The following is a 23,514-nucleotide window of genomic DNA, read 5'->3' on the forward strand; positions in this document are numbered from 1 at the left end:
GAAAATCAATGGTCCGCTGTGAAAAGAATTCTACGATATCTTCATGGGACATCTAATTATGGGCTTCTCATCAAACATGACTCGGGGTCTCTTCTTCATACCTATACTGACGCCTATGCCTCATCTTTGCGTGCTTTCTCGGATGCAGACTGGGCTGGTAGTCTCGATGACCGTCGATCCACCGGGGGATATGCCATTTATCTTGGAAACAATCTTATCTCGTGGTCAGCTCGAAAACAACGAACTGTATCTCGGTCATCAACGGAATCCGAGTACAAAGCTCTAGCTGACACTGTTGCTGAACTCACGTGGCTTGAAGCTCTTCTTAGAGAGCTAAAGGTTCCAATGGCATCAGTCCCGATTTTATGGTGTGACAACTTGGGTGCCACATACTTATCAGCTAATCCTGTCTTTCATGCCCGTACAAAACATGTTGAGGTTTATTTCCACTTTGTCAGAGAAAAAGTTGCTGGAGGGAAACTCTCTGTTCAGTTTATTTCCACTCATGATCAGATTGCAGACATTTTTACAAAGCCTTTATCTTCTCAACGATTTGCTGATTTACGGTCCAAGCTGCAGGTCGTTACTCGGCCTTAGCTTGCGGGGGAATATTAGACAGTTTGTAATATAGCTAAGTAGTAGAAGGGTACAAAGTGTAAATATCTACTCTATATATATATATATATATATATATATATTGTAATCGTATTCTCATATTATAATAATACACACAATATTACAATCTGATTATCCGAGTATTTCAACTCGAATACAACCCGTTTATTTATATGCAGGTTTTTATAATTTTTTAGATAAACTAGAAAGACCAAAAACAAAACCATATATAAAAGAAATAATTTTTGTTGAGTCATTTTGTAATGTGGAAACGACTTAGCTGACTAAATCAAGATATCATTTTTTCAGTTTTTTCGTTCTCTCCCAAAATACACAGTTCTTTCGACCATTTCCTTCACGATCCCGCCCATCAGTCTCACAAAATCCTACTCTTTTAATTTTTCCTTTAAAATTATTATGAATTAGTTATTCCGCATTCCAACTACTACTTTTTCTAATTTTCTATTTTTTTTTCTTTCTGTATGTTCATTTCTATTCTTTCAAACATATTCAGTTTTTCAACCTCACAAATCACAACACATTTTAAGGTCTAATCCTAACCGAAACTTGACTCTGGACACAAACTCAACACACAATTAAATGGGTTGACGTGACACGATATACAAACAGGATGAGTTATAGTCAAGCTTTCTCAATTCATTTGTTATTTCAACACAACATGACACATGTGTAAATATTATACATAAAATTATTAAAATACAAGACATCAAAGCATGCGTGATTGGTTTGCAAAATTTCACATAGGTTTGACAGACAGGTTTACTGATATCAAACTGTGAAGTACAAAAACTAATTATGAACAGATTAAAACCGTGAACAATGAAAATTGAAGCAATATTCGTAAGTACATCCTTTAAGCTAAATTCGGCGAAGAAATCTTAAATCGAAAAAGAAGGTACCTGGCCTTTTCCTATACATCGGTTGTAAAGGTAAATCAACGGCGAACCAAAGGTGACGAGACAATAGCACGATGAGTCTGTTTGAATCCTATTTTTGTTGGTGAAAATAATACAATATTTTACGGGTTTGTAGTATTGCGACGTGTGGCTTTCCTTTGGTTCGGCTTTTTATGTTACGTTTCAATACAAGTAACCATATGAATCACAATGAACGTTTATCTTATGTATAATTAGGTGAATGCCCGCACGTTGTTGTGCAGAAACACCTATATAGTTGAAGTCTTTACAAATATATGTTTTTTTAAAATATAACAATAATGTTGTTGTTAAATTTGATATAATAATTTGTATACTAAATTGATATAATATATTGATTATTTTGAATTATATGATAATATATACATCTATTATAACTGCATTATCTCAATCGTTTGAATAACTTCTACCCGCGAGTTACTAATGAATAAAATTAAATATAATATATGGTTTAATGTTATTTATAGTTATTGTTATTGTTAATAAAGTTTTTAAAATTTATTTGCTTAATGTTTTAATTTTTGTCATTATAATTATTTAAAACATCAAACATTGTTTTTTTGATTTTAAAGGTAACAATATAATCATTTATATATAGTTATTTTTAACTATTGTTATTGTAAGTTATTTTAAACTACTTATTTGAAAATTTTTAATGATTATAAAAAATATCTTTAGAAATATTTTAGTTAAATTGAGATTACAATTTAGTTTTTCATTTATCACTACAATTTATCACTTTGAACTATTTACAAAATATTCTTTGGTTTTTTTAAGTGGAAGTGAAATTTATATTTAAGTTGACACTATAATGTTATATTTAAATTAACAATTCAAGTATTTTGTTCAAACTGTTCAAAAGTTGTAGCTTTAAACTGATAATGGTTTACATACAACAACATTTTAAATCTAATAAATTAAATATAATATGTTAAAAGTTAAAGACATAACTTTATAAGTAGAAGTAAATGTATTATTAAAAAATTGAAATTTAGTTTATTTATGATTATACTTTAGGTTTGATCTTTATTTAACTTTATTAATCAACTTATAATCATTATTAGAAAGACACTACAATTTATCACTTTAAACTATTTACAAAATGTTTTTTGGGTTGTTTAAGGTAAAGTAAAATTTACATTTAAGTTGACCCTATAATGTTATATTTAAATTAATAATTTAACTATTTTATACAAATTGTTCCAAAATTGTATCTTTAAAATGATAATCGTTTACATCCAACAATATATTAAACTAATAAATTAAGTATAATATGTTAAAAGTTAAAAACATAACTTTATAAGAAGAAGTAAATATATTATTTTAATATTGAAATTTAGTTTATATATGATTACACTTTAGGTTTGATATTTATTTAACCTTATTAACCAACTTATAATTATTATTAGAAAGAAATTGAAAAGTCATGGGAGTTTCAAATGAATGTAGTGAAAGGAAAGATGCATGGGAGTTTCAAATGTATGAGGTTCAAGGAAAAATGCTAGCTTTATAAGATATATAGATATCCAGTAATATGAATAAAAGGCTAAGTTAGATTCTATATAAGTGTCCAATGCTCAAAAAATAAGATAATTATAGAACATAATCTAAAATGCTTAGTTATTGTGTCTAATGTTTTAAAAATCGGTTTTTTTCAGTTGTACCGGTTCGATGATTGGTTTCGGTTCAACCGTTTCGACCACCAATTTGACTACCAGTTTAACCGTCGATTCAACTAAGAATTTTTCTACATCTAGTGGTGGTGTGCGTCGGCCTTCGAGTTATGTAAACTCCGAAAATGTTTAATTTTCTTTAAAGATATGTTGTTTTTTAACAAACCAAGTGAAATTCAACTATACAAATCTAATAAACATGTTCAAACGATTTTTTACCAGTTCCATCACACCGGTTCAACCTAGTTTTTGAAGAAATCGTCCGGTTTATCGGGTCTAAAATTTGACATAAAACCAATTGCTATTAAACTGTTCCCGTCATCGATCCAAACCGACCGATTCAAACCGGTTTTAAAAACATTAAATTTGTGACATTGTGTGTATTTGCAAGATCCAACAATAGCTTCTTCACGGGTCCAAGCCAAAAGAGTGAGAGGTTCGGGTCGATCCGGGTTGATTTGCCCCAAAACAACGACAAAAGCTTGTGGCTTTTTTCCTTTCCATATAGAAGCATAGAGGAGTGCGAGTGCCTGGCATGGCAGGATAAGCTCGTGCGATTGAAACTTGAAACTGAAGAGCAGAGGAAATCCCACACCCAATTCCTGGCAATTGCAACTCACATTTTCCTTTCTGTAAGCGTAGGATTATGTGTTCTCTAACTCTAACCCTACCATGTATCCCACCAAAAAGTCTCAAATGTTCCACTACAATCACTCGAAAGACCACTTTTTCATCATATTCAGTTCCAGTTAAATATAGGAGCATCAAAATTCGATTACAACCTTGTAAATGCTCTTCCACATTATCATCGTCATCGACTAAGAAACCCAACTGGGTAAGACGGGAGCGGGATAAAGCCGATGAGGTCTTTGAGGAGGGTGAAAGGGTTTTTTTAGTAGTTAATTTCTACCGGTTTGTGTTCATCAAAGACCCAGAACAGGAGGTCTCCAAACACCTTGCATTTCTACAGGTTCCCATTTTCTGTTTTCAATTATAAGGAATTCATTTCAATGTTGAAGTTGATTTTGATAAGCGTTGTAGTGGGTGTTTGAATGTGCAATTGAAATGATTAGGTTGTGGTGATGACTGATGACTTATGACTTACTTGTAGGGTCGTGACATACATGGTCGGATATACATGAATGAACAAGGAATCAATGCTCAGGTAGGTAAAAACGATTCCTGCATGGCATCTAAATTGGGCCTGAATCATATTTGAAGAATGATATGAAGCCTAATTTGGTTAATTTGTGGTGCAGTACAGTGGGCCATCAGAAGATGCTCTTGCATACGTGAATTGGTTAAAAGAAGATGAGAGATTTAATGATATATTAGTTCAGATATCACCTCCTGTTCACAGGCATGCTTTCCCAAGACTCAAACTGCGGTATAAACCTTCTCTTGTACAGGCAAGAAAGCAGTCACACTCCTCTAAGCTGATTTTTTTTGCTAGACATGGTTTTTCTTGATACAAAAAGTCAGGAAAATGAATCAAGTCTAGAGGTGGAAATTATTCTTTTTTATTAAATGTTTTTAAATTTGTTTTAATTTTGTTCAGTTGGAAGGAGGGGTATCACATCTTCCTTTAACCGACTCATCTATGCGAGCAACGCCTCTCACACCATCTGAATGGAGGAAGAGACTCGAGGATAGAAATGTCATTTTATTAGATGTCAGAAACGGTACTTTTCTTCTCCCCTCTCCTTATTTGATCATATTTAACACATTAATTAATTATTATTGTGGTAATATGGTTTTGGTATTTAGGTTATGAATGGGATATTGGTCACTTTCGTGGAGCTCAACGACCAAATGTAGACTGTTTCAGGAGCACAACTTTCGGGATATCTGAATCAGAGGTATATAAATATAACTTGCTCCATGTTTGTCATGTACAAGTCAAATATCAGATTTCAAATTATAAAATGTATCTATCAATCGTTTGTTTATCTCCATGTTTATTCATTTGATACAGGACGTTGCTTCAGATCCTTTAGCTAATGTTAACAAAGAAAATACAGAGATATTAATGTATTGCACAGGTGGTATTCGTTGCGACGTATATTCCACTATCCTTAGGTATGTGTGTGTGTATATGTAAATGTATATATGTCATTATATGTGAATAATGAGTTGTGTATGATTTGATAGACAAAGGGGTTACAAAAAGCTGTATACATTGAGAGGAGGAATCTCACATTATCTAGAGTGTGAAGGCTCGGTGGAATGGATTGGAAATTTATTTGTTTTTGACTCTCGCCTCTCTCTACCACCACCTTCAGTAGTTAAACATGATGAAACCAAAGTTCATGATGATGTTGTGTTTGCTAAATGCTATATTTGTAATTCACAAGTCTCGGAATTGAGACATCGGAATTGTGCAAACCTGGATTGTAATCTGCTATTCCTGTAAGTAACTTTAGTGTGTACCATAGTTTTATATTTTTTTTATAATTCGATGTTCATAAACAATATTTTTTTTCTTTTCAGGTGTTGTTTGAATTGCATGGATGAGTTAAGAGGATGCTGTTGTTCACAATGTACATCTGCTGATAGGATTAGACCTGTGCTTTCAGGTCATGAAAGATACAAAAAATGGCATCACTATCGCGACACATAAAGATTAAAGATCCATTGGCATTGTAGTGGAAGACACAAAGTGTAATATGAACACCTAATAAAATTAATTTTTTGTACATTTCTGAAACAGTTAAACTAAACCCACAACAATGTTCTATCAAGGTTATAAAAAAGGAACAAAGATATGAAAAAACTTGTAAGAGCTCCAGACAATGAGTATGTATGATCATGATTGGATTTCAACATCACCTTCACAGAATTTCCATGATCCATCTTCTTGTTTCTTCAGTAAATATCGAATCGTGTAGGTACTGAAATTAGTCATAATTAATGTTATCAATATAGTTTGTAATGATTGTTAAGAGGGTAAATTCGTAAAAATGCAAAATATTTACCTATAATAATTTGGGTTCTTCTTATGAGATGAGTCCACAAGTTCAGCTGCTTCTTCAACAAGAGCCTCTATTTCTGCCATTTCCTTACCTGTTTCATCTGACAAAATGTCTGCTTGAAGAATAGTCAACTGCAGCAAAACAAATCTCCAAAAGCAACACCTGTCTTTTGCTGACTCAGCTAAACCCTTCCACTGTGTTCAGATTAATGGAAAGTTGTAAATATCAGAGACCTTGAAAAAGTCAAAGATTTATTATACGTTTTGAACAAATATTTAAAAGGTTCATACTCTTGATAACATGATTGACTCGATGAACCCTCTGAACATGAGTAAATGTCTATTTTACCCTTTTGTTACCATTAAGTTAAAAAGAAACAGCCCCTAAGCAAAACATTACTTACCTGAAGAAGCATCGACTCATCAAGAACATCAACAAGATTATGAAGTTGATGATTAGGCCCAAGAGCTTCAGCTTTAACAGTTTGCCATTGTTTAACAAGACTTTCAGCTTCTTCCACACGCATTGATCTCTTTTTACATGAATTTAAACTCGCACCCATGCTAGAATCTTTTACACCTCCACCTTCGATTCCACCCTTGACTTTTTCCTTTTGCGTTGACCACAATGACATCACCATTTTAGCAATAAGATTCCCCTTATCACAAGCAGATCCCCAAAGACCATGAGAAGACTCTGTAAGTGATCCCGTGTTGGGCCCACTGAGGGCCCAACTAGATACCCTCCTGGGCCCACGAAACCGCACACCCATGGTTGCAAATAATAAGCAAAACATTGCTGTGGCAAAGCTCATATACCTAATTGTGTTATTTGGATCCAACCAAATTTCCCAAACTTTATCATAGTGTACTCCTAAATTTCTCTTTAATTGAACAGATGGATAGCTTTCGGGTTTCAAATTGTTTGCTATTAGTGGGCTTTGTAGATTTGATGGAGTCAACTGTTTCACAGTTGACCCAAGACGTGGTGAAGATGAATGATCTTCAATAGTTCTCCAATCAGATGAAAAAGTAGAAGAAAGTGGTCTCTGGTTTAAACTTGGTGATGTTTGTGGTGCTCTTTTTCTATTCTTGTTTTCAGAAACCTTCTTTTCACCAACAAAAAAGTTATCCTGAAGAAATTTGTTTAAAAAATTAGCTTCTTTTAAGACTAAAAACAGATATGTTTTTGAACAAGTATTAACTCACCAAAGATGGAGAACAATCCCTTGTGTCTGGAAACAAGCCAAGTAAAGCATCCTTTACCCATGATTCCTGATCAATCCAGCAACAATTCTTGTGTGAGATTATATCTACATTTATCACATAACCCATGATTTAAAGGCATTTGAAATTTTGTAAAAAATGCATAAACAAAAACATACAAGCAACTTCTTGGCATTTGAAGCATCCTTGATGTCCATCCGTGATAACAAAGTTCTTGAAGTTGAATTTAAATTTGTCTCAACTTGTTGAAGCCTTTCAATAACCACAGCCTCATCGCCCTATACAAAATGACGAATATAGCCCTCAATATGTTGATTAAACACATTCTATACAAGAGAAAATCACCTCTCCTAGTAGAAACAAGCAAAAGGCTTCTTCAAGTTTTAAAGCAATTCCTTCTGATGCCACGAAACACTCAAGAATGCTTTTTGCTTTCTTAATCTACAAAACAAAATGAAAAGACTTTAATGAATAGATATGTGAGATGTATTTTTTTTTTAGATATGTGAGCTTAAAATAAATAAAAAATGTACCGGGTTTCCAAAAGGAATATACCATCTCTATTTGCTTGCTTGAAAAACCAAGGGCAATATGGGCCATCATTACAGTATAGAGGCAATTTGCATCAACTACTACTCTTTGATTCTGTGACTCGAGTGACTTCTTGTTCTTTCGCGTATTAGCTAAACTATCCCAAGTAAGAAGCTCAACTATTTCTGCAGCCATGAGCTTATTTAAAGCTTGATTCAAGAAGGTTGACCAATCTTCTATTTGGCATTGACTTTCCACATCCAGTCCCTGTCTTAACAGTTCCCTTAAGGCTGCAATTGCCCCTACTCTCCTCTCAGCATTTTCTTGTGTATGAGGCATGCCTAATAACTCCAATGTGCATGCAGGAGCAAGCTCTTCCAAAGATTCTTCAATCTAATGCATATTGTAATTGATATTTCCGTTTAGGGTGTTTCTTTATTTGAATAAAAGGGAAGTGAAGTAAAAAGCACCTGAGATAACAATGTCATCTGCTCAAGTGAAGGTTTGCTTTTGAGAAGAGACTGAGCACGAGCTAAAGCTTCAAATCCTTGGGAAATCTTGTTCTTTTCAAAGTTTACTTTTGCTATAGCACACTTCAAGAAAGCACCTATAAGGCTATAATAAGAAAATGTGAAGGAAAAGACAGGTGGCATGCTCAAACCTCTTTCTGCCTTTTCTTACCTCTGCAAGAGCCATTGATAAAAGCAAATCATGAACAAAAGGCTTAGAATCAGGGTGTTGTAGTGCTGTTCGCCCAATATCTAGAGCAAGCTTCTCTTCTCCAACCTAGAATAAACTTAAATTAGATATACATCATAAGAAATTCAAAAGAACATGAAAAAAAATGAAAAACAATACAATGTAGTTCCAAGAATCATCTACCTCTTGTAAGAGGGAAAGTGCACCAGGCAACCAGGACCATGGAATTTGAAGAGATGACTTTGGTGGAACTTTTTCTCTTACATTACCAGCATAGTCTGCTTCAAAAAGAAGCTTATCACGCACATCCATTAAAAGATTCTGAAAATATGCAAAAAGAAGCTACATATCAATGCTTATGTAGCGAGTTTATTGTTATCCTGTAACAAAGGGATCATACTAATGTTACTAGGGATATTAAAATAGATTTAAAGGCACCTGGCGAGAAACAATAGTATCCATGGTGTATCCTTCTTCAATCTCAGCAAGTTTTAGATGCTTCATGGACTTAACAATCTCATCTTTCTCTGATTTATCGGGAATACCAAGAATCTGCAATATGTTCATTGTAAGTAATTCAGATTGATAAGCATCTTAACTTATCATAGGTCACAAATACCCTAGTCTTCAACAAGAGGCAACATAAGTCATCTCATTTGCGGTTGGTAGAAATATTAAAGACTATACATGATGAAGCAGAGAGAGATATATACAAGGATGTACCACTAAGAAATCCCTCATATAACCACTATCAGTCAGATTAGATTAATTGATCCCAGTATTAGACAGTTAAACCCAATAATATACAGTATAATTACAGCAACAGAGTAATCAATAACATTGGATGCTTGTTTTGGTCAAATCTAGAGCCAATCTGATATTAAGGATACATGTAACTGTGAGTGGTGAATATGAGAGTACAGTGTCAAGAAATTGACACCAATAAGGCACAAATTAATCATGAAACAAGTACAAGGAACCTGGTAGCAAGTGACAGGTATCTCAACAAATGCTGATCGTGTATGATGAACATTGTTGCTATTATCAGCGACACGAACGTCAGCAATTTCGCGACCGCTTACAGACAGCAAAATTCGTCGTTGACGCCTTCTCGACAACGAATCAAACGAAACCCTAGAAGGATAAGAAGAACTGGTAACTTCACTGGAGCTGTATTTACTGAATCTCGTGTGAGTCTTGTTGTTTGGAGAGATGTAGCAGCACAGAAGTAAAATGTGTGATGAATCAACAAATAATGCTGCCATGGAAGAAAACGCCGGTGTCCCTCAAGTAGCAGATAGAAAGAGAGAGTGAGTGAATGAAGGAAAGAACAATGTTACAATGCAATTGAAGCTTGTGGAAAGAATTGGAAAGAAGAAGGGCGAGAGGAAGCCATGGCCCAAAAAGCAGCTAAAGGAACTTCTGGAATTGCAATTTGTACCTTTTCCATTGAGCCTTGGAAATCCCTTTCCCTTTCCCTTTTTTTTTTTCTTTTTTTTTCTTTTTTCTTTTTGTTGGTTGGATCATATATATAGCTCTCGAGATTTTTGTAAAATGTTTTAAACATGGTAATGGTAAGGTAATTATAGAACGTAAGAAAAAAAAGTTACATAACGTCTGAATTAATGTCATTTACACCGATTTTAATCTAAGAAATTTCTAATTTCACAATTATTCAAGATAATAACAATAATACTCAAACCACATGAGAATGAAATAAGATTGTGACTAAAAAAACAGAAAGCGACTAATCATACTATCAGTCCGTTTTAACATTATTCAAAGATTATAATTGTTATCATACCTTGAAGAATTTGATACAAATAAAACTAATTTAGCATGTTAAATGGACATTGTGTTTTCTTGTGTGCGCCTAAAGGGGAATTAGAAATCAACAAATAAAGCCAATTACTAGGGACCAAAACTAACAAGTAATAGTTAGGATTAGGATATCCAATTGGTTTTATCAAAAAATTAGAGGTATTAATGTATTATCGCATGTTGTGCGGAAATAAATTGTAATTGATAGATGTATTTTTTTTTAGAATAGTCATTGCAATGTGAAGTTTCCAAAAGTGTATTGGCTTGGGAATTTTTTATATTATTTTAAAATAAGTTAAACGTCATCAAACACAAACACAATCAATGTAAATAATAATCAATTTACAAATGCCAATTAAGATTATGTTGAGTTTAATCGCTTAATCTGCAAATGTCAACTGATATTTTAAGTCAAATTCAACCACTTGAGGTATAAAATTTGATCGCAAGCGTTATAAAACTTGTGATATTTTGAAACAATATTCGTCAAGTATCTTTTAATTATATTATCGATTATTAAAGTTTTATTCACTTATTTCTTTCTTTGTGGGCAAAAAACTAAAGCGGCATTGATATAAAGATTTGTGAAACACCCATTGTTAAGGTAAATTTTAAAAAACTTCTAAAATCTTTTTGATTTTAAATCTCATTTTGAAGGTCAAAAGTGCAGAATAACAGTCTCAAATATCATAATCATAGTTTAAAGTTTGAAATAATAAGGTTGTTACAATTTATATCAAAATACCATACAAACTGGATTTCAAAATTTTCATTGTCATCTTCCGTTCTTATCTCTAGGTCTTCATCTAAATAGATGTTAAATTATAGTTAGGCAATGGAATATCTGGTGGGAATACTCGATGTTGACTAATTTTGAGTAAGTAATGATGACAATCATTATAGTCGATTCAAATCTCCAAAATCAATAGAAAACCAACAAAGTTTTCAAAAACTCAATAATATCAAATCAAGGATACAAGGGACCCAAATTTAGCTCAGAATGGTTTAATAACCAACAAATCAAATCTCAAGGGTGTAATAAATAATAATCCAAATCAAAGGGGTACATAAACAAGTATCCAAAGTCAAGGGGTATATGAACTCATAATCCAAAGTCAAACACCAAAGAATTTCTAAGATGTTAAACAATGGTAAGATTAAATAAGATGATAACAAGCAACGATTTATAAGTTTGTCAAGATTTATTTTCGTTTTAAGTTTTAATAACGTTGTTGTCTCTGTTACTATATATTTATTGAGATATTTCATGTCACATTGATATTTCTATCCATTTCGTTTTACACATTTGACAAAACAAACATTTTAATAAAATTACATGTCAAATTTAAACGCTATAATTCTATGGAACATAGACAACAACAGGTCTTTGTAATGAAAAGAATCCATAAGACTATAATAGTGCACAAATCAATTGAAACATATGCATACAACATTTGATGAAGAATGTTCCCAAGAGCTTCGGTTGACTTTAAATGTCAAGTCAAGCACCCCAGTCTTCATCACTTGAATCCTGAACATATCATTTGAGGATGAAATTAGTTGAATCCAAAAATTTCAACAATGAAAATACAATACAATTTCTTGCATTTAACCCTATTACTTATACTAAAACCATGTGTAATTACACAATTTGCATTATCACATATACATGAATCTTGAAGTGATTATTTCATCATATGAATATATAATAAGTGACATTAAGTAAAAATTGTAAAAAGCTGATTGGTAATAAAAAATCTTACCTCGGATGGATTTGATATATCTTCAATTTCATCATCAGCAACCTAAAAAAAAATGAGAATGTTGTCAAACGAAAATCTAGAAATATTTCTGTTAAGTAATTAAGGAAAGATATATAAAGTTTCTCAGCAAACTATGTAAACATGACACTATATTTTCACAACCTTTTTAAATATATACTTGAACATAAAATATTTATCAATCCAAACTGCTAAAAGAAAAAAACAATTTCTAGCAAGTAATCTTATAAAAGAAATTTAATAAGAATACCTTAGCCTTTTTCTTCCTTGGAGTAGATTTTGTACCTAAGTGAGAAATATACCAATAAATTAGACTAATATGCTTACTAGACAATAAACAAAATAACAATCATATAACATATGATATAGTAATATACCACTAGCTCTTCTTCCTTTAACTCCTTTTCCCTTTTCTTCCTTTATTGCCATCTGTAAACATCAGAAGTTTAATAAAACAAGTCATTAACACTTAACACATTAATTATTCTAAAAGTGTATATGGTGGAAATAATGATCGAAAATATTTCATGATTTAAAGTATGACCTTTTCCTCTTTTTTCTTGAATAATGTAGAGATAGTGGCTTGAACAAGAGAACCACGATCCTTCACTTTTGTTGCTGAAATACTACTTTCTGTAGCTTCTTCAATCACTTCTGTTTCTTCAGGATCCTTACTGTAGAATATAGCAAAAGGACTTTCAATTTTCAATCTCCATTTTTGTTAAAACAAAATGTTTTCAGAAGATACCTGATTGGACTTCCACCCGTTACATTTTCTTCCTCATTAGAAGATTCAGAGTTGATATCCAAATCAATTGCATCATCTGCAGAAGAAGATTCTGCAAACCTTTCAAAAAATATATATCCGTAGTTATTAGTTATGTGTATGCTTATAAACACAAAACCTATTAACAATAAATGAAAGAATGCTTACTTATAGTTCTTTCCAGAAGTCCTTGCTGAATGCCTAGTTGGTGTTTTTTGACTCAAATCTTGTAAATCATTTTCACTGTCTGAAAATTCCTCTTCTAGTTTATGTACAGGAGTCTCCTGATGTTTGACTTTGACCTGAGTTACTCTACTTGGAGTTACCCCTTGTATTCTTTCACTTGTTGAACCTGCACCACCTTTAAAATCATACTCTTTTTGCTGCCCCTGTGGAAAATATGGAATATGTCAAGATTATGTCCAAGAATTTGATTTGCAATTGTGGGTAAAAAGTTAATAATTGTGGTGACCATATTCATATTTTCTGGAAAGCTGAGTTGGGTTTCTTCTGGATTCTCTTCCTTAGTTCCAATCCACCATGCATCAGAAAATACAATCTGAAGAAGTAAAACATTTCAAGAAGCTTAAAAATTGCAGACCTGTAAATCATGAGAGAATGGTGATAAGAAGTAAACAAACACTAACCATGGTATCAAAGTAATCTTCACACATCACGTTCTTCCCACCTTTAGAGAACTGCAGTGTTAGGTACCTGTTTTTGGGATAAACAATAGTCCCAAACAGCTTCATCCTACCCTACATACAGAAGAGAGAAGATCCAGTCACAGTCAGTTTATGGTGATTCAGGCATATGCCCCATGATTAATAATCTTAAACATAACTTGATTTCAGTCACAGTAAAGTAGAATAGACAAGTAAGATAGATCTTACATTTATTTCCCTTTCTAATGCAATTGAATAGTTGGTTGAAAGGGGCATTTACATTTTTCACATCTATCAAATCCTACCAGACACACGAGGACTCATAAACTCTCACAACTTTCAACCGGATTGAATTCCTAAGCATAGACGGAAGCAAATCACTAGATGAAGTAAACAAACCTGGGGGAAATCGAGGTACAGAATAGGGTTTTTGGAGCTGAGATCTTTGAGCTCGCCGAGCTTGCCACCAGAAATCGGAGAAATTAAACCCGGAAATGAGAATAAAAACCGATTCTTCCGGGTAGATTTCCTGAGTACGTCTGCACCGTGGTGTTTGATCACTGTCTTGGAGGGGTTCAGAGCCAGCGAAGAAGCTTTCGCCGGAGCTTCAGATAGCAAGTTCTTTGAAATTGCAAGTTTTCTGAGTCGTTTCCGTTCTTCTGCTTCAGGGTTTGTTTGCTCCGCCGCCGACCGGCCACTTTTATCATTACCACCTCTCGCCATCGGTGGAGATTATGGAAGGCGGGAAAAGACTGCTTTCACTAGTAACCAAGCAGGGTACACACTACACAGTCTACCGCCCACGAGGCCACGACTAAAAATCAATTGTAGAATTATCGCATATTAAATTGGATTTGGGTTAAAAACGAATTTTTTTTTTCCCTTTTGTTATTCATTTGTTTGGCAAATTGGATGGGATTTTCACCACAATCATCATTTTCTCATGTTTTGTTCAAACTTTAAAAAGGAATTGAAATTCTTAACGAGTATAACTTGGGAATGTAAATTTTATAATATATATATATATATATATATATATATATATATATATATATATATATATATATATATATAATTAAAATCTCTTTCAAAAAATGTTGAATATTACCATATTACTCTCTATCACCACGACAATCACAATCATCACCCACCACGACACCACCATCATCATCACTACCACCGTCTCTACCACCATCGTCACCATCATGTACTATTTTTATAATTTGTATAATACACATTTACATATAAAACAAAGTAAAATTAAGAAAAAAAACAATAAACACAATTATGTCATTTATATTATGGAATAGTAAGTTTTATTCTAATTCTGTTTTATACCAACCAAACAAAATATGTAATTCCAATTCTTTGATAAATTTTACATTTTTTTAGAGACATTATGTGAACCAAACGTTACCTTATGTTTTTAGGGAAGCAACAATCGGCAAAGAAAAGACATCAAGAAGCATGGAGAAAAATATATATATTTGTTCCAACAACATCTAATGTAATTTTTAGAGAAAACAAATATTTTGGTTTATCAAATGGCGAAGTTGCACGTATTGATTAAAAAATAACAAACATGTTTTAAACTTTGTCAAACCATTTTGCTTTGTGGGACAAATTAGTGTGAATTTTACACACTTTAATTTTGTCTTTTTATAGGAATAAGCACGTACAATGGATTAGTTATATGATCTTATCATTTTTCATGAATATAAATGTCCGACCTTTTTCTAAGAGTACTTTCATCAAGTTTATCATGAACCCACGACACACATGAATTTTCTAACATACATATGCATATGATAGTCATCTCAAAAGAGTTGTTTACAACTAATCATTTATTCTACAATTAAAGACATTGTATTCCAAATCATTAAGATCATTGGAGGCATATTTACTAAGGGTGAGCAAACCCGAACCAAGAAACCGAGAAACTGACTAAAACCGACGAAACCAAAAGCAAAGCAAAACCGAAGATTAGGGTTTGAATTTTTTAAAAACCGAAAAATCGGTTTCGGTTTCGATTTTTACCCAGAAACCGATCCATCTAACCCGAGAAACCGATCCATACATAAAACTGACAAACCGACCCAAGAAACCGACCATCCAAACCGGACTTTGTGTTTTACTTTGATTGTGTTTTTGTTGTAATAGACTATTTCGGGCTTTGGTTATGACTTGTAATAGACTATTTGGTTGCAAGACTCATGTTTTTTGAAGTATTTAACTTCTATTTGGTGTTTTTTGAAGTATTTAACTTCTTGCTTCAAACGGTCATAACTTCTTCGTTTCAACTCCGATTTCGACGATCTTTATATCCACATAAAGGTATTGAGGAGTTCTACAACCCTATCTAATTACTTTTGACTTAAAACACAGCGAACTAAAATCCATAATTCATAACAGAAGTCTGAACACTACTTTCCCATTTTACCTTTTGACTCCAAAGCACAAACCGAACTCTTAGATCACACAATCTACAATACCCACATCCAAATGGGTCTAAACCTCTCATTACCAAAACCCGAAGCCTTATGATACCTGACCTTCGGGTCACGGCCATGAATTATAAAACGACCCGAAACAGGGTGTAACATCCGAAATCGTGAAGAGAAATTGTTGAGAATAACCCTATTTCTAGGTGAACTCGACGAGTTGGAGGGACCAACTCGACATGTTTAATATGGAAGGATCGCGATGGTTTAATGAACCAACTCGACGAGTTGAGATGCCTCAACTCGGCGAGTTGGCAGCTGGGAAGGAAACCCTAATTTTTAGGGTCTTGCACCCTATTTAAAGGCCTTAAATCCTTTTTCTAGCCTCCTTATCAGCCTCCATTGTTATCAAAACCCTAAAAAGAGTTGTAGCCTCCATTGTCAAGTTTTTGAGCCTTGGAAGGAAGTTTGGTGTTTATTTTGTGCACTGTGAAAGAATTAGAAGATCTTGAAGCTTCTGGCTTGGAGAAGGAAGTCTTGGATCCAGAATCACGCCATTTCTTGCAGTCACTTTAAGGTATCAAGTTCATACCTTGATTTGTAGATGATTAGATCTCCTTGTTTTGGTTTTTGTTGTGTTTTGGCCTCTTTTGGGGGATGATGATGGAGTGAAGTCATTTAAGGGGTTGTTCTTTCAGATCTGAGTTGGTTTTGGTACCCTTGAGTTTAAAGGTGCAAACTTTATGAGGATTTTGGTGTTATGCATGCATTAAGTCAATTATTAAGTCCATTCTAAGCTTAAGAGCTTCATTTAGACATGCATAAGCATAAAGTTGGCAACTTTACGTGGTTTTCTAGCTCAAGGAAGTCATATCTATGTTTTGGAGTCATGTCCTTATGGATTAAGTGCTTAATGTATTAAGTTGTGGGTTTTTGGCGAACTTGGCAAGTTTATGGATAAACTCGACGAGTTGGCTCGTTTTTCCCACGCCATTTTCAGATTGATAGAGGAACTCGGCGAGTTGTTGGTCAACTCGGCGAGTTGACTTGGTTTTCCCGATATGTGTAGTTGATGGAGAAACTCGACGAGTTGAAGGACAACTCGGTGAGTTGGGTAAACTTGGACCGTTGACTTTGACTTTCGATTTATGTCTTTGAGCAAGTTTGTCCTAAGGTGTACTTGAGGTAATCTGAATTGTAATACGGAAAATTATGGGCTTAGGATAAGGCCCATATGGGGTTGGGCCCAATTTGGAAAATTAGGCCATTAGTGGGCCTTTGTGGATCTTTTGGTTTGGGCCTCAGATTTAGTTCATGTTGGGTCAGGGGTAAAATGGTCATTTTACCCCAATTAAGGATTATGGATTATAGCATGGAACCCAATTGATAATTGGGTGTGTTGTTGGTATTGATAACTCGGGAAGCCGGCAGGGCAGCAGCTAGGGATTTCTTTTAGTGAGCTTCTGCATTCGAGGTGAGTTTTCCTCACTGTACTTTTGGGTCGAAGGCACCAAGGTCAGCCCATTGGATTAGATATTATGTTATGTGATAGTATGTTATTGTTCAGTAGTGATCTGTTAGATCGGTATCCTGGTTTATAGGATGATGTTATGAGTAGTGATGTAACACCCCGACTCCCAGGTATATATCTTTACAGTTTTATGTCCATATCAGAAGATCTACTCGACGAGTTGGTGCCTAGACTCGTCGAGTAGGGACGCGTTTGGCCATGTGGTTTAAGTGACCAACTCGACGAGTCGGTGAACCCGACTCGGCGAGTTGGAGCTGGAATGAAAAACCCTAATCACCGGGGTTTTGCACCCTATTTAAAGGATCCTTTGCCCCTTAGCCTCTCCTTACAGCCCCTTGTGAGTCCAGAAACCCTAAATCGCCGTTTTTCTCTCTTTTTGTGTGATATTAAGCTTTGTGGTGAATTGTGGAAGGAAGATCTTGAAGCACTCAAGTTTGGAACAAGAGGAAGGCTGTAGATCCGAGTTCTTTTCATCTTAGCATCGTTTTTGAGGTAACAAGTTGTTACCTTGACCTTATTCTATCTAGATCTATGCATGTATGAGATTAGGGCCACTTTGGCAATGTTGATATGTTATTTTGGGTATTAGGCGTGATCTGAAGTTGCAACATCAGATCTAGGCTTATCTTGGTCTGTAAGATCATAAAGTTTCAGCCTTTAGTGAGTTAATACCTTCTTCATCCCTTAGAACCTTTCATTAGCTTGATTTGGGCCATTATCACCTTGCATGTACGTAAAGTTTGCAACTTTACGTTAGAAGTATGCCTTAAGAGCTTAGATCTGCATTATGGAGCCTTAAAGTGGCTTAAAAATCGTCTGGGTGGAGAAAGGACTGAACGGACTCGACGAGTTGCATGGCCAACTCGGCGAGTCCGATGAAGATTGTCGTGCAAGGATTTCTGCATGGACTCGGCGAGTCAGCTAGGGTTTTCCCGACATTTGGACAGACATAAACTCGGCGAGTTGCAGGGAAACTCGACGAGTCAACCGGGGATTTCACGACTTCTCGAGTTCAGGGAGGACTCGACGAGTTAGTGAACGACACTCGATGAGTCAGGTCAACATGGACCTTTTGAACTTGACCGTTGACATTGAATTTGACCAAGGATTTACTAGTTGACTTCTGGGGTATTTTGGTAAATTGGAAATTTATGGGAATGATTTTATGGTAAATATAGGTGGTGGAGTTCGTGGCCGTGGTTCGAGAGTTTGAGTTTATCACTTCCATTCGTCAGCTGAGAGGTGAGTTATCCTCACTATATCAACAGGGTCTAAGGCACCAATGTCGGCCCTTATCGGATTTGTATTCGGGTTTATTGCATGATATACTTATTGATTTACATCCTGGTAGTTAGGATGGTGATATGCTTAGTGACCTGGTTAGGTCGGTATCCTGGTATATAGGATGATGATATGTTAGTGACCAGTTAGGTCTGTGTCCTGGTTATAGGATGTTGCTATGATTGATGATCTATTAGATCAGTTGCATGTTATATATGCTAGCGTATGATATTATGTGCACATGTATGTTTGATTGGGGGTTGGGTTGAGGCGGTCCTGCTTTATGCTGAAGGCCAACATACCCAGGGCGGTCCGGATAGACTACAGGCCCATGAGGGCTTGTTGGTCAAACCGAAGGCCCGACGAGCGGTCCGGATAGGTTGTAGGCCTTGCGAGGCAGTCCAGACGTGTCGAAGGCTCGGAGAGCGGTCCAGATAGGTTGAAGGCCTGCGAGGCGGTCCAGTCAGGCTAAAGGCTAATTATGCATGTTGTTTGTTTATATGTTATTGATATGTTTATGGCGTTGGTATTTTGGGGGTAACTCGGTAAGCCTTCGAGCTTACATTTATCGATTATTGTTTCAGGTACTTCGGATGATCGCGGGAAGGCGAAGGCGTGACCGTACACTTCCTCGATTTATGATTATGATTTCTGGGAACTCTGATATGATACTATTTTGAAAAAGAACTGTAATAACTTAACGATTTTAAATGTTTAAAAAGTTCAAATTTGGCATGATTTTTATGAATGTTACAAGTGATCTGTAGATCTGCCCCTGTATGTAGACTGTTTATATGTTTATATGTTATATGTCGGCATGTTGTGTTGGGTTGAGGTTGTACTTCTCCGTGTTGTAGCCAACAAACCCAGGAGTATTCCAGATACGAGCTGAGGACCGGGCGGTATGCCAGACTCGTACTGAGGGCTTGAGGGTATTCCATCCCGAGGATGACTGGACCCGTTGTGTATTAGCATTCCAACCCGAGGGTTAATTGGGCCTGGGGTATTCGAACCCGATGGTTGACTGGAACCGATATGATAGTATGGTATGTGGTGAGACTGAACTGCTTTGTGCGTCAGTCAATAGGCCTGGGGTATTCCGACCCGATGGTTGACTGGACCCGACATGAGTATTTGAGCATGGTGTTAATTGTATTTGTTATATGTTTGGTTTTGGTACTTTGGAGGAACTCACTAAGCTTCGTGCTTACAGTTTTGGTTTATTGTTTCAAGTACTTCAGTGAATCGTGGCAAGGTGAAGGCGTGACCGTACACATCCTCGCGTTTTGGACTTATGATATTTGGGAAACTCTGATAATGTAAATATTTTGAAAACTATGTTGAAAGCGATTCTGATTTTTAAATAATGTTTTGGGAACAACGGTTTTTGTAAACACTTCTTTAGAAAAAGGGTTGTTTTGAAAAGTTTATATTTTATGAATTTTTATGGATGTTACACAGGGTGTTACAACTATACTCCAAAACCCTTAGTTTGACCAAAAGTCAACCCAAGCCGAAAGTCAACGGTCAAAGTCAAAGACGACAATCACCATGTAACGTCCGCAAATTCGGGCTAGTCAATTTAGAAATAATAAGCGTTGAAAATGGCTTTTTGATAGAAGATTATTTAATATTAACAAAAGTTATAGTATATGTCACAAGGATTTCATACATATAAAAAACATTGAAATCTGACTTATAACGAAGAAGTTATGATTCGTTGAAGTTTTACGGATAAACCGACACGGCTCTGCGTATCGTAAAAAGTAAATTTTTGAGAAATTACTTTTTATCCTTAGTAGTATAAACAAAAGTCATAGTATCCGTTAAACCGAGAGCGTGCATATAGTGAACGTCAAAATCTGACTTCATTTGAGGAAGTTATGATTTTTCTAAGATTTAGCGTATCAGTGTACAACTCAGAAATCGAATTTTAGATCGGTCGATTTTTAGCCAGAATAATCTAAATGATAAATGAAGATATCGTTAATAGGAGTTCAACGATAAAAAGACAGTCAAAAACGGAACTCGTATGCGAAAGATATGGACAAAACTTAGTCCCTACTCTTCGAGCGCGACGAATTCGATACAGATTTGTAAATTTGAGATAGAATGAGAATCAGCCGATGGAGTCTAAATGAAAGTTGTAGCACTCGTAAATACAAACACGTGGATATAAAGAACGTCGATAGTAGAGCTCTTATGTTAAAGATATGGACGAAACTTAGTCCCTACTCTTCGAACGCGATAAATTTGATACAATTTTGTAAATCTGAGATAGAATGAGAATTAGCCGACGGGTTCTAAATGAAAGTTGTAGTACTCGTAAATACCAACGCGTTGATATAAATAACGTAGAAAACGGAGTTTGTACGCGGAAGATACAGATGAAACTTAGGGCCTACTCTATGATCAAACCTATAAATAGAGGATGAATTCTTCATATTTCCTTACTCCATTCCTCTAAACTCTCTCTAGAATCCTTCTTTATTTCTTGATCGATTTCTCCTAGTTTAGGGTGTGATAGAGAAACTCTGAGTCGTCAAAAAGCCGATGAAAGAAGTCTTTAGAGTCGGAGTTATGCCCGTTTAATTTCCCGGTTTTCATTAAAAGCTCGGTAAGTTAAGCTACATTATTCTATTTTCAGTGTAACTTATATTTATAGTCATAAGTCATTATTATGAACCTATAAATACGATTTATCAGTGATTCAAAGTCGTTATACTGATTGATCTACTTACGGGGATGATGTCTAGGTTGTGATTTAGTGAGGTGTTTAAAGTGGGATTTCCACACAGTATGCTTCGTATACCAAACAGACCCTACCACCGATATGATCCTACCCGGTTGTTCCTTACTTGATAGATCTTGAAGTAGACTTTGAGTTAATGATGAATCTAGGCTAATAATTAGTCGCAATAAATATTAGACTAAAACTTAACGATAATAATGCTAGGTTACATCAAAGGAAAAGACAGTTGATAGAAGCGAAACGTTGCCCAAATTTCAAGTCGTCACTTTAACAAGTGAGTGCATAGTCCCTTTCATGAACATGATTTTAATACAAGTATTAATAAAAGTATTAAATATATGTTGAAAGTTTATATGTGAGTTATATGCTTATTATCTGGAAATATGTGTTATATGTATATTTGATGATATACGCTATGCAAACCAGACATGGATCTATATGTGTTAAGATGTATTTACATGATAATAATAAAAGAAGTATTATAAATGAGAAGACAAATGTATGTTAATACATAGTACTTTGTATAAAATATTACACTAATATAGGATAGTGTTTCTGAAACATGGTTAGTATTGAAAGTTGATTATAAACATTGTAGGCTTGCCCAGAGAAGAAATAAGACTTAAAAGAGATGCTTAGTTCAATTAAGTTTAGATAATGGGTAGTATCTTATTAAGGGTACGTGTGTGATCGGAATAGAGAGTAGAAGCTCTGTTCGAGGAGATTGATGATCGATGGAGTATGTCCTACATACAAACGTACTTTCTATGTACCTAGTATTTTTCAAAGCTTTGTATCTTAGGTGCTGCTTGTGCCAGGGTATTATTATGTTATAGGGTACAAGTCCTACTCATACCAGGGTACTATAATGTGCCAAAAGTACTATCATGTACAAAGTCCTTTTTTACACTAGTGTGTGTTAGTTTACGGGAGCGTACGGGAGTACTTTATTAGTATTTTCCCATGCTTTTTCTTTTGATGAGCTTTGTGTGTCAGCGTTTCCTTTCGCGGAGTAACTGAGGGAACTTCGTAGACTGCATAATAGAGTGTGTCAGTAATAGACCACTACCAGGTATGTCTGACGTTGTATTGCCTGATAAGGTGAGTCTGGGGTAAAATACCTCACGGTGTCAGACCACTGCTAGGCACAGTTATCTAGATAACCACCCCTGACTTAATTGTCTTGTTGTTTTTACGAACGGAGGATGTCACACCCCTAAACCGGAACGACGGAAACGTTCGGGGTTGGAGGACGTCATGCGTAGTATCACAACAGTTGTATCACAGCAAGCATAGTAAACACAACCAAACATTGAATACATATAGGAAAAAGGTTTACATTGGCTTAGTACATAGTTTTGTTCATGACAAAAGTAAAATCGAAAGACGTGACTCTAACGCGCCGACTTCTCCAAAAGCCTGGAAGTATCTGTCCACTAATCCCCTGAGAATACAAGCAGTTTTGAAAGAATATCAGCATAAAGCTGGTGAGTTCATAAGCATTTTAGTTTTGGTGGAAAATGTTCTTTGAATCCTTTTGAAAAGTGTTCCTCAAGAAAATCCTATATTTTCTTATGGAAAACGGTTTTGAAAGAGTGTCTATTAGTAGAAAATAAACCATCAGTTTTAGAAATGCCGGTGTTATCTTGGGAAAATCCCATATTTTCCCTAAAAAACAGGTTATCCGTCCTAGAGGTAGATATGCAAGTTTAGAAATCCCTTATTACTATCAGTATATATGAAAGTAGTTTTATTACTCAAAATAAAACAAATGAAGAGTAGAGTCCGTAAACCAAAGTTAGTT

At 34.9% G+C, this 23,514-nt stretch overlaps 3 protein-coding genes across 4 annotated transcripts; 1 reads left to right on the top strand and 2 right to left on the bottom strand.

Annotated features, from left to right (window-relative positions):
• The first annotated feature begins 3,750 nt into the window (after positions 1–3,750).
• Positions 3,751–5,942, top strand: LOC145136705 (Rhodanese/Cell cycle control phosphatase superfamily protein). Of its 2 annotated transcripts, none has more exons than XM_079070811.1 (8): positions 3,751–4,214; positions 4,356–4,409; positions 4,504–4,653; positions 4,803–4,926; positions 5,012–5,103; positions 5,220–5,323; positions 5,396–5,653; positions 5,735–5,942. In XM_079070811.1, the coding sequence occupies exons 1-8, from the start codon at positions 3,891–3,893 to the stop codon at positions 5,862–5,864; spliced, it is 1,236 nt and encodes a 411-aa protein (XP_078926937.1). In that variant the 5' UTR covers positions 3,751–3,890; the 3' UTR covers positions 5,865–5,942. The 2 variants fall into 2 exon arrangements, with proteins under 2 accessions (XP_078926937.1, XP_078926938.1); XM_079070812.1 differs by having other exon boundaries at positions 4,092–4,214; positions 4,509–4,653.
• PARC6 (plastid division protein) lies at positions 5,907–10,152 on the bottom strand. Its single transcript, XM_079070810.1, has 12 exons — positions 9,653–10,152; positions 9,111–9,224; positions 8,856–8,993; positions 8,655–8,759; positions 8,444–8,566; positions 7,998–8,366; positions 7,788–7,883; positions 7,601–7,720; positions 7,425–7,490; positions 6,620–7,348; positions 6,220–6,410; positions 5,907–6,135 (listed from the first exon to the last, which is right to left on the bottom strand). The coding sequence occupies exons 1-12, from the start codon at positions 9,935–9,937 to the stop codon at positions 6,051–6,053; spliced, it is 2,421 nt and encodes an 806-aa protein (XP_078926936.1). The 5' UTR covers positions 9,938–10,152; the 3' UTR covers positions 5,907–6,050.
• Positions 10,153–11,798: 1,646 nt separating this feature from the next.
• On the bottom strand, positions 11,799–14,526 carry RHL1 (root hair initiation protein root hairless 1 (RHL1)). The gene is made up of 10 exons (XM_079069772.1): positions 14,105–14,526; positions 13,688–13,798; positions 13,513–13,599; positions 13,209–13,429; positions 13,023–13,121; positions 12,819–12,948; positions 12,652–12,703; positions 12,525–12,559; positions 12,257–12,298; positions 11,799–12,024 (listed from the first exon to the last, which is right to left on the bottom strand). Exons 1-10 carry the CDS (start codon positions 14,426–14,428, stop codon positions 11,995–11,997), a joined length of 1,131 nt encoding a protein of 376 aa, XP_078925898.1. The 5' UTR covers positions 14,429–14,526; the 3' UTR covers positions 11,799–11,994.
• Between the last annotated feature and the right edge of the window lie 8,988 nt (positions 14,527–23,514).

Source organism: Lactuca virosa, chromosome 9 (genome assembly GCF_052849685.1).
Source record: "Lactuca virosa cultivar CGN04683 chromosome 9, Lactuca_virosa_CGN04683_v6, whole genome shotgun sequence".
NCBI classification, from domain to species: domain Eukaryota; kingdom Viridiplantae; phylum Streptophyta; class Magnoliopsida; order Asterales; family Asteraceae; genus Lactuca; species Lactuca virosa.

What these genes read in the sequence shown, in the direction of transcription:
- LOC145136705 (XM_079070811.1), top strand. Translation starts at nt 3,891, where the DNA reads ATGTGTTCTCTAACTCTAACCCTACCATGTATCCCACCAAAAAGTCTC. An exon ending in AACACCTTGCATTTCTACAG is followed by an intron (nt 4,215 to 4,355) that starts GTTCCCATTTTC and finishes ACTTACTTGTAG; the next exon opens with GGTCGTGACATACATGGTCG. An exon ending in TTTATTAGATGTCAGAAACG is followed by an intron (nt 4,927 to 5,011) that starts GTACTTTTCTTC and finishes TTTGGTATTTAG; the next exon opens with GTTATGAATGGGATATTGGT.
- RHL1 (XM_079069772.1), bottom strand. Translation starts at nt 14,428, where the DNA reads ATGGCGAGAGGTGGTAATGATAAAAGTGGCCGGTCGGCGGCGGAGCAA. An exon ending in CAAGGAAGAAAAAGGCTAAG is followed by an intron (nt 12,299 to 12,524) that starts GTATTCTTATTA and finishes ATTTTTTTTTAG; the next exon opens with GTTGCTGATGATGAAATTGA. An exon ending in ATATATCAAATCCATCCGAG is followed by an intron (nt 12,025 to 12,256) that starts GTAAGATTTTTT and finishes TGATATGTTCAG; the next exon opens with GATTCAAGTGATGAAGACTG.
- PARC6 (XM_079070810.1), bottom strand. Translation starts at nt 9,937, where the DNA reads ATGGCAGCATTATTTGTTGATTCATCACACATTTTACTTCTGTGCTGC. An exon ending in ATACTATTGTTTCTCGCCAG is followed by an intron (nt 8,994 to 9,110) that starts GTGCCTTTAAAT and finishes GCATATTTTCAG; the next exon opens with AATCTTTTAATGGATGTGCG. An exon ending in AAGAACCCAAATTATTATAG is followed by an intron (nt 6,136 to 6,219) that starts GTAAATATTTTG and finishes GACTAATTTCAG; the next exon opens with TACCTACACGATTCGATATT.